Consider the following 10,065-nt stretch of genomic DNA (forward strand, 5'->3'; position numbering starts at 1 on the left):
AAATGCATAAAGATAAAAGATTTCAGCCTCTTATAACACACGAGAGGAGAGAGAGAAGACTATGGAGTATCTCGGTGGCGTATGTATCGTCACTTCATTTAGTTTTAATTCTCTGTACATTCAGGAGCTGCGTAATCTGATTTTAGCTATAGTGAGAAGGCTGGAACATCTATATATAGACTCGAGTGCAGCATTTGGTATTTTTTGTAACAGCCATTTCATGTGCATGTGAATATGGGCTGAAAAGTACATCAGAATGATAAACCATGTCCACTCAGGCTTTTATGTTTGAACTTGGAGCATAATTATAACTTGCAGAAGTGAAAAATAGTCAAACCAAGCCTGAAGATAACCATAACTTTGCTTTTAGATATACTAAAATTAATGTAGTCATTCATTCTTAACAACACATTGGTATTTCAAAGCATCTCTGAAAGCGTTTGGTTCTTTTTTTTTATGTTACATTCAAGAAATCCTCTCAGAGTCGGCCTGTTTGGCAGAATCAACAGGATGCATTACACATGGCACATGAATAGACAACTGAAAGCATTTATTTTATTTTGAAATTTTATGCACTTCCAAGTTGATGTTGGAAAACCCACGGAAAGGCTATAGATTTCTTAAATTCAGTTTTATTTATATAGCGCCAAATCTCGACAACACTCACCTCCGGGTGCTTGATATAAGAGAAAGACCCTGGAATTATAGTATAGAAAACCCTAACAATCAAACGACTGCCTCTAAGTAAGTGGAAAAGAAAAACTCCCTTTTAACAGGAAGAAACCTCCAACAGCGCCTGGCTTAGGGAGAAGTGTAAACGTGTCGTAATCGTTTCAGAGCAGTTAAAACTTTCCTTTCTGTCATTTTAAAGCAGTTTACACATTTAATCACTGAGATATTTTAATATAAGCAAAAGAAGCACAATTTCAAATGAACATCTCAGTTTTTCTACATCATAAATAAATGTTGTTTCAGTAAATCAAAGAAGTGACACAAAAAACTCATATTAGTACTCAGTACTTTACTAGTGTAAGCTAATTTATGGAGCCCTAACTCACTAAAATATCCTATTTGGCCACACATCCTGCATGTAATTCCTCCTTGTGATGATAATGATCAGCGACAGTTGGATTTTATTAGCAGTACAAACTAGAGAGCAAATTATTTTTCCTGTTTGGAAAACAGTTAACCTGGAGGTCTTTCAGTCCAAGACGATGCATTCATCACCCACCCACAAATTGTTGCTGCCATCAGGGTCAATCAAGCAACCTATGCTAGAAAAAAATACATTTTTGAACGAATGAGGATCACTGCCTCCCACAAACTCCTACAGTGCTCCTGTGGTGAAAGTGTGACAGAGCCTGACAGGTCAGACAGAGATTAAGCATGGCTGTGAGTTTGTCCCAGACTGAGATGAAGGCCCTGAATCGCTGCCCAAACACTGCTCCTGCAGTCCTGCCAGCAACGCAGCACAATTATCACACTGACTGCTGCCTCGATGGCAGCTCCAGTCACTGCTGCCCTGTGAGATTCCTGCTTAAAGCGCTGCTGAGTGAGATACTAGAAGATAACATAGCAGTCATTCTGAGGATTAAGGAAAGAACAAAGTCATTTCCTCTCTCACCTCATAGACTCAAGGACAGTCTGTCTGTGTTCAGCAGCTTTCAGGTTCATCTGTTCTGTGATCAGATTTCTGGTTCCTGTAGAGCACAGGTTTTGGCCTCTGCTGCCACCTTTTTCTTACAGCTGCATTTTATGTTAAACGTTAGCTGGAAAGAAAAAAAGAAACAGATATTATTTAAATGTATATGTTTTGACCACTCCTGGCATTGACCTACTTTTAATTAGGGTGGATTTGTGTCTTTTGTCCTGTCCTCCTCCCCTCACCCCCAAACCAGTTGTGGCAGGGAACCTGGTTCTGCCACAGGTTTCTTTGTATTTAAAGGAAGTTTTTTCCTTCCCATTGTCACCAAGTGATTGGTAAAAGGCGTTTTTATATAATTTTAGTATAATTTAGCATGGAAAGTATTTCAGTGGAAACAGTTGCTCTGGTTTGGGGGTAATTTTTGTGGCTGCTTTTATTAAGGCTGTTCCTCATCGAGCATCTCTTGTTGTCTTCCATGAATATCTTGTTGTGGTCGCTGTAAACAAGTGCGTATAGCCAGTCTCTCTCTGAATAAATAAATAATTGGTTTTGTTGTTTTGCCACTTGGGGGCAGTTGAATAACCTGTAAACACAACATATTATTTTCTTATTAAATAATGATGGTGCAAAGGAGAGCAAACAGTTCCCTGTTTGTGTGATATTTAATGGGAGCCCACCTGCTGTATGTAACCTCTGACGCAGTGTACAGTAACAACTTGAAGAAAACACATGGCACTGCTCAGTGCTCTACCGTGTTTCACCAGCTAGTTAGACAATGTGGTCGTGGTGTTGGAAATGGTGTCAGGTCTCTCCTAAAAAACACCTCCTGCTGCCAAAAGCAACACAATTGAGGTTTGGTGATCCCAGCAGCAAGTTAGCTAAAATATCAGCATTGTTTTTCTTTTATCATAGACTTCACTGCAGTGTTATAACTAATGAGGACTGCCCCATTTAGCTGATATTTATTACTGGTGTCCATTTAAAGGGAAAACTGTTGCCTGAGCTCAGCCACACAGACTACCAAGTTGTGCCCTCTAGAGGTGGAACATAATGTAACCATTTACAGTCACATGCATTACTTTTGGCTGAACCTGGTATAAAAGGCCAAAGCGATGGATGGAAAGGAGGTCAAATTCTTGCTTGCTCACGTCCTCTCTTCTACTTTCTTCCTCCACTTTCCATTTTCTCCTTATTTTCTCTTCTTCTGCTGTCCTTCATCAACCTGACTTAGATTTCCTTTGCTTCCTTTTTTATTCTTCTCGTCTTGGCACTCTTTTTGTCACTTTGAGTGCGACATTTTACTTTTTCATTGAGCTATCTCTGTGAGTCATTGTTTGTTTTTTCAAGCTGTCCTTTTAGCTCTGTAGGATATTTGTCTCCATCTGTTTCATCTTGGTCAGGTTCTTCAGCTTTATCCATACCAGCATTATTTCAGTCTTTAATACTGGTAAATGTCTCCAACGTTATCCTTGGGGTTTATTAGATTTTTTTTCATGGCCCCAGTGAGCTGCATGTACAAATAGGTTTTCAGGGTGAGGTTGGCCACTACAGGTTCACTATGATGACCCTCCTCAGTTTTTCGGGACATGTGATTCAGGGTTGGATCTGTCATCAAGGGCTGATTGTGGCCTAGAGTATACAGGGAACTACCCTGGCCACCATTTCTCTCTCTCCTCCTCTCCTCCACATGGCAGACAGGCTTCTGGGCTGATGGCCAGAGGCAGTTTGCTTGCTCATTCAAGTGTACATACCACACCACTGATTTACTGAGTTTACAGTTTTTATCTTTTTGTAAATAAATAGTTCATGCTTAGCGTACTTGCACGAACAATCTCTTTTGTTGCAAGCTGGAGACAATTATGGATTCCTCCCGAATTTAACATCGTAAATTTTTCATGCACTTGAAGTTACACCCAAACACTGATCTGGTTTTAGCACAGAGGTAAAAACAGCACACAGAAAACACACCAACTGTTTAAACAGAGACGTGTTAAAAATATCAGCTCAGCTCAGCAACAGACGTACATTTTCTCTTTAATATTGGTACATGGACAACAAAAGGCTGGAAAAGTAAGAAGCACTAAAAAGAAACAGCTGAAGTTCAGTTTTGCAACTAACTAGGTTAATTGCCAACAGATCGGTTACACCATTGGGTGTAAAGAACATATTAGAGCTGCAGAGTTTCTGAGGATTGAAGATGGGCAGAAGTTCATTAGTCAGCAGAAAAACTGGGTCTATAAATTGTGGAAAAATTTCAGAATAATGTTCCTCAATGTAAAATTGTGGAAATGGTGAGTATCTCGTCTTCTACAGTACATGGTATCATCAAAAGATCTTATCTTCTATAATCTGGAGAACTCTCTGTGTGTCATGGTCCCAGGACTTCTGACCTGATGTTTTGAGTTTTGACATTCTGTATTAAGTTCATTTGTATTCTTAAGATCCCTAGGTTTTCTGTTCAGTATTGCTTATTAGATTTCCCCCCTGTGTTGTCCTCTGTGTCTCCCTCTGTGTGACTGTGGATATAGTGATTTGAGTTATTGCGCTTTGCTTCCACACCTTGTGTGTTCTCTCTCTCTCTGCCTCTCTTGGCTATCTCTGTGTACTTTCTGTGTTATGTTTAAGGTCCGCATCTTGGCATCAGCATTTTCACTTAGTGTCCTTCCCACTCTGTCATGTGTAATTGTCCTCAGCTGTGTTCTCCGTGTTCTTCCCCTCACCTCGTTACCTTCTGTGTATTTATGTCAGCGTTCCCCCTCTGTTCCGTGTCGTGTTATCCCTCATGCTGTGTGAGCCTTTGTGTGCCTCTCTGTGAAACTTTAGGTTATATTTTCCCAGTCTAGTTTAGTTCATCATTAGTTGTATCATTTTCCTGAGTCTACAATAAACTGCCTTTTTGAGTTGATTCACGTGTTGCGAGTCCTGTATTTTGGGTCCAATCTCTTGCCTGCACACAGTGATTCATGACACTCTGAACAAGGGACAAGTGTGAAAATCAATATTAGATGACTGTGATCTTTGAACGTCTTCAGGCAGCACTGCGGCAGCACAGTCGTGACTATTTCATGCAAATCCCTGCATAGGCACAGTTCACTTCATCAACAAGTGCAGGTTAAAGCTGCAATCATGCAAAGAAGAAGCCATATGTGAAAATGATATAGAAATGCTGCTGTGTTCTCTGAATTAAGACTCATTTAATATGGTTTAAGGTAAAGTGGAAAACTGTTCTATTCTCATGGGCACATCTGGAAAGGTGCCATCAGTGCTGAAAGGCTTTAGGCCAAAATTTACTCCCATCCACAGGGAAGGCCTTGCATATTTCAACAAGCCAAACCACACAGTGCACGTGTTCATAGTATAAGAGTCTGGGTGCTAAACTGGCCTGGTTAAATCCTACATCAGACAAGAATGAGACAACATTCCTCTCCTAGAATTCCAGCAGTTCAACTGGTCTCCCCCATTCCCAAACATTTACAAACTATAAGGAAAGGAGATAATACACAGTGGTAAACATGGCCCTCCTGTCCTAACTTTAAATCTGTTTGCTGCTATCAAATTTAGGATGAGCTAAAATTGTACATCTTCTCTGTTTTCTCAGTTTTACTGTAAATAAAATATGGGTTTATGAGATTTGTGAATCATTGCACTCTGTTTTTATTTACATTTTACACAGCATCCCAGCAATTTCAGAATTAGGGGTTTGAAAAGAAGATGCTGTCATCTTGACCCCTGTCAGTCAGCAAAGATGGGCAGTAACGCGTTACTTGTAAAGCGTTACTGTAATCCGATTACTTTTTTCAAGTAACGAGTAAAGTAAGGGATTACTATTGCAAAAATGGTAATTAGATTACCGTTACTTTCCCGTAGGAACGCTGCACTACTGTGTTGATTTTTTTTGCGAGGATGTCTCATGACAGTGACGTAAGCGAGTGCAACATTTGTGACAACAGACGTGTGCAGATAAACAATGGATAATATATCGAGTGCAGAGAGAGTATGAGCGTGCAGCGTTTAAAGCGTGGAAGTACTGACCTTACTTTGAGTTTGATTCCATAAAAAGTGACAAAAACATTAGCGTCCGCTGCTCACTGCGTGGGAAGAAAACTTCTTTTTACAGCGAAAAACCCCCTAAACTTTCAAGCAAGCGCAGAGTGCGCTACAACGTAATGGTAAATTCACAGAGAAACTCGCGGATTCTTCAACTGACCGCTGCGGCTCACCTGCACCAGGGCAAACCTCCGCCTACCCAACTCCTGCTTTACAGGTGAAAATAGAGCAACAGGACCACTAGTCTTTGATTTTATTTATTTTCTGCTGTGTTTTACTTGCATCTATTTGAAAGAGTGAGTGTAAACACAGAAAAAATATTTTATTTTATGTGCTGGAATGTGCAGAAAATAGGTTTAAATGTTAAACAAATTTCTTCCAGTCAGTGAATGTTGCATTTAATTTAATTTTTGCTTGATGCATACAGTTAAAATATTAAAACTAATAAAACAAGTTTTAAAAAGAGACTTTTCCATTTTTTGGGGAAGTAATCGGTGATTAGTTACTGATTACTTTTTTCAAGTAACTTGACCAACACTGGTGGACAGGCAGGGTGTTCCTTGAGATGCTTCATGAAACTGCAACCAGCATGTTGGAGTGACGTTCTGGTGACTCTGCTCTGTATTACGAAAATAAACCATGTAAAAGAACGTAAAACATTTCGGATTAACTTAAATTTTGAAAATATCTTAAAATATGGTGTCTTTATAGATAGATAAATAGTATTAATTTCCTCATATAGCAATGATTAGGGTTTTGGGACAAAGAGAACTGATTACAACCATAACCTAAGATAAATTACTCCAAACAACAACCTTGCATTTTAAAGTATGTAACTGACCCGACAATGAGAGTTGTGAAAGAGTCTCATACATATGCTACTTTCAGGTGCTGTCGGAAAAATATGAATGAGTAATGATTAAACCTACCCCTACGGCCCAGCTAAGTGATTAAGCAGAGTTTCATACATGATTGTTTAAATGTTAAAATGTTCTCGTTTCATGCTTCACGTAATTCTGCACGAGCTTTAGAGCAGACTAATATGCTTGACGAATTTAAAGAAAGAGGGGACGTGAAGGCAACAAAAAAGACGTTCCCTGCGTCAAGCACGTAGGGGGCGTGGTCTCGGCTTACATCAGGAGCACAGACAGCAGCAGCAGTTCACATAAAGTGACCGAGACTATTGTGGCTGTCAGAAATATCCAGGCAGAAACATGTCGGTGGCGTGTCTGAGTAGAAATGTTTTGGCTTTTAGGAATTCTAGTGTGATGGTGGTAAGTAGAAAAAAAAAACCCCAACAAAAAACATCTAATTCGGTATTTGAAGGCTTCACTGACGTAACTATTAATGGCTTTTTTGTTGGTTCGTGCACTGTTTACTTTTTTGCTAGGCTACAGGATATTATCACAAAGTGTTTATGCCTATGTGTAGCATAGGCCTTTTTGTATCCTATGCCTATGTGTAAATCTGACATTACTTGACAGAGTCAGCTGTCAAGCGAAAACTGTCGGATAACTTTTTCTCCTCGTAAAGACCTCTTTGTTGAGTGGTAGTGCACATAGGTTATACACTTCATAACTTCTAATAAATATATCAGCTATTAATGCATTAAATTGATATTTTATTGTCCTGGAAGAGTCAGTTAGATAACCAAAGTCCGCAAGGTGATGTAACGCTTTCAGTTCAGTTCTTTCAGGCCTCCACTAGGGGGAGACTCCATACTATCTTACACAAAAGGAGCGTACAGTAAGTAACTGTGTTGTGTAAATACACAACGCGACAAAGACTGATCTGAGGGCATCTAAGTGTATTGTCTGTCATTATAACTGTAAATTAAATGCCCTTGTTGCTGTTGTTCATACGAGGGAATGCATTAGCACTCGTACTAGATAGACTCTTGTATTCCAGGATACTCCCAGATTAGTTTTACATGGCACCACCAACAGGAATGTCACATCATGAGGCGTCCCTTTGTACATATCTAATGTTTTTAATCGGACTGTACTGTTATACTGTTCTTATTCAGATACCTTGGTAATGTTCAGTTCAGTTCATTTGGGATTGTTTGTTTACTATCTGTGGTACAGATGGTGCGCCATGCTCAGACTGCAGCTGCTCCGGCTCCTGAACCCAGGATCAAAAAGTTCCAGGTTTACCGTTGGGACCCCGACAAGTCTGGAGACAAACCACGAATGCAGACGTATGAAATCGATCTCAACACGTAAGTCATGAACTGGTCATTGAACAGAAGGCTGCTGAGCAGTATGTTTACTTTTTACTGCATGTTTTATGCCATTGTCTAATCCACTGACGTGTCCTCATTATTACAGCTGTGGGCCGATGGTTCTGGATGCCCTCATTAAGATCAAGAATGAAATAGACCCCACGCTCACATTCAGACGTTCCTGCCGTGAGGGTAAGAGAGGCCATTTGGATTCTGTTTGCACATAATAATGTGAACAATTTCTGAATGAAAGAAATCAGTGACTTGGTTTCAGACTGACTGTCTGTGAATATCTCAAATATCTTCAGGTATCTGCGGCTCATGTGCCATGAATATAAATGGAGGAAACACTCTGGCGTGCCTTAACAAGATTGACGCCAACACTAGCAAACCCACCAAAATCTACCCGCTTCCACACATGTATGTCGTCAAAGATCTGGTGCCTGTAAGTACTGCTAGTCGAGAGAACCCATCTAAGTTTAAAAACAAGCGACGTGGAAGAAAGTATATTACAGTTTATTACATTCATCATGTGTCTCTCCTTATTACCACCAGGATATGAGCAACTTCTACGCGCAGTATAAATCCATCGAGCCCTACTTGAAAAAGAAAGATGAATCTCAGGAGGGGAAGGAGCAGTATTTCCAGTCAGTGGAGGACAGACAGAAGCTGGTAGAAAAAGAAAAAAACTTATTCTTTTAATCTCTACGTGATTCACATGGTTAACACAAGCAACATTGAAGCCATGTGTCAGTACTGTATAACACGCTGAGAACTGATCGCGTAACCCAGAGATGTCAAACTTATTTTACACTGCTGACCACATACAGCCAACTTTTATATGTAGGCCAGACCAGTGAAACTCCACTTTCTGTCAGTCTTCAGAAGTTTAACTACAGATTTAATCAATGGGATATCTTATTATAAGATGAAGAAGCTTCATTTCAACAGTGTGCCTTGGTTTTTCTACATGATGAAGAAATGCTGCTGTAGTAAATTGAAAGAAATCTGTCAGCCTGACTCTTTCGGCTTAAATTGTAAGAAGTAAATGTGTAAAATTACAGAAATCTATAATGTAATTACTTTGCTGTATTGTGAGATGTCATGGGGGAACCTTTTGTCATTAGGAGAAGCTGTAAAACCTGAGAAATGCAGTTAAAAGTCCAAATTTCTGTCTTTCTTCACACTGGGCCGATTCTGGCCCCCAGGCGTCATGCTTGACACCTCTGGTTTAACCATTAAAATAAATAATTAATTTGGTAGCAACGTTTTAGGAGCTGTTGCTAATTTGATTAAACAGGCAGAATAAGCTGGTATTTGACTGTCTAACATAACAGGATGGCCTGTACGAGTGCATCCTCTGTGCCTGCTGCAGCACCAGCTGTCCCAGCTACTGGTGGAATGGAGACAAATATCTTGGACCTGCTGTCCTCATGCAGGTAGGTAATATATTATATTATTATTATAATGTTAGGGAGATAGCTCTTTTTTTTTTTTTAACTGCTGGTGGAGATGCCATTGATACTGAATTTGGTGTCTTTATCCCACAGGCGTACCGGTGGATGATTGACTCCCGTGATGAATTCACAGAGGAGCGCCTGTCTAAACTTCAGGACCCCTTCTCGCTGTACCGCTGCCACACTATCATGAACTGCACTAAGACTTGTCCCAAGGTGCTCCAATGTGACCAAACACACACTTCCTCACAGTTAAGACTTTCAGTTTCTCACTCTGTCTGACTCACTTCTCTACAGGGACTCAACCCGGGAAAGGCCATCGCGGAGATCAAGAAAATGATGGCGACTTACAAAGAGAAGAAAGCAGCAGCTTCATGAGCGTGTGAATATGAAACTGGCTCAAGATCCACTGAGAATACCTCAAACTTAGGAGGCCAGCTGTAAACCTTGCTTAGAACTGTACATTTTGTGCTCTTGATGAGTGTCTTATGTGTTTGAATGAGTCCAAGTGTGTTTAAGTGAACAGGAAGATGGAAATTCTGAGAAAAGGACGCTAGAAATGCCGTACAAGTGTTGCGACATGTTGGACTACAGTTCTGCTTTTTGCATGCTGTACTACATTTGCTTGAAATTGTATCAGCTTGTTAATATTTATATGCATTAAACTCGAGTAAAGCTTGATATGGAGACCA

General features: G+C 40.1%; 1 protein-coding gene across 1 annotated transcript; it reads left to right on the plus strand.

The window, feature by feature from the left end:
- Positions 1-6,814: 6,814 nt before the first annotated feature.
- On the plus strand, positions 6,815-10,065 carry LOC146550471 (succinate dehydrogenase [ubiquinone] iron-sulfur subunit, mitochondrial-like). Its single transcript, XM_085260264.1, has 8 exons — positions 6,815-6,966; positions 7,780-7,913; positions 8,023-8,108; positions 8,225-8,361; positions 8,472-8,588; positions 9,254-9,355; positions 9,467-9,589; positions 9,671-10,065. The coding sequence occupies exons 1-8, from the start codon at positions 6,907-6,909 to the stop codon at positions 9,749-9,751; spliced, it is 840 nt and encodes a 279-aa protein (XP_085116390.1). The 5' UTR covers positions 6,815-6,906; the 3' UTR covers positions 9,752-10,065.

This window comes from Mchenga conophoros, linkage group LG20 (assembly GCF_057382185.1).
Source record: "Mchenga conophoros isolate Kocher_MC1m ecotype Shallow Benthic linkage group LG20, M_conophoros_male_GT1.1, whole genome shotgun sequence".
Classification (NCBI taxonomy): Eukaryota; Metazoa; Chordata; class Actinopteri; order Cichliformes; family Cichlidae; genus Mchenga; species Mchenga conophoros.

What these genes read in the sequence shown, in the direction of transcription:
- LOC146550471 (XM_085260264.1), top strand. Translation starts at nt 6,907, where the DNA reads ATGTCGGTGGCGTGTCTGAGTAGAAATGTTTTGGCTTTTAGGAATTCT. An exon ending in CAGACGTTCCTGCCGTGAGG is followed by an intron (nt 8,109 to 8,224) that starts GTAAGAGAGGCC and finishes AAATATCTTCAG; the next exon opens with GTATCTGCGGCTCATGTGCC. An exon ending in TCGTCAAAGATCTGGTGCCT is followed by an intron (nt 8,362 to 8,471) that starts GTAAGTACTGCT and finishes TATTACCACCAG; the next exon opens with GATATGAGCAACTTCTACGC.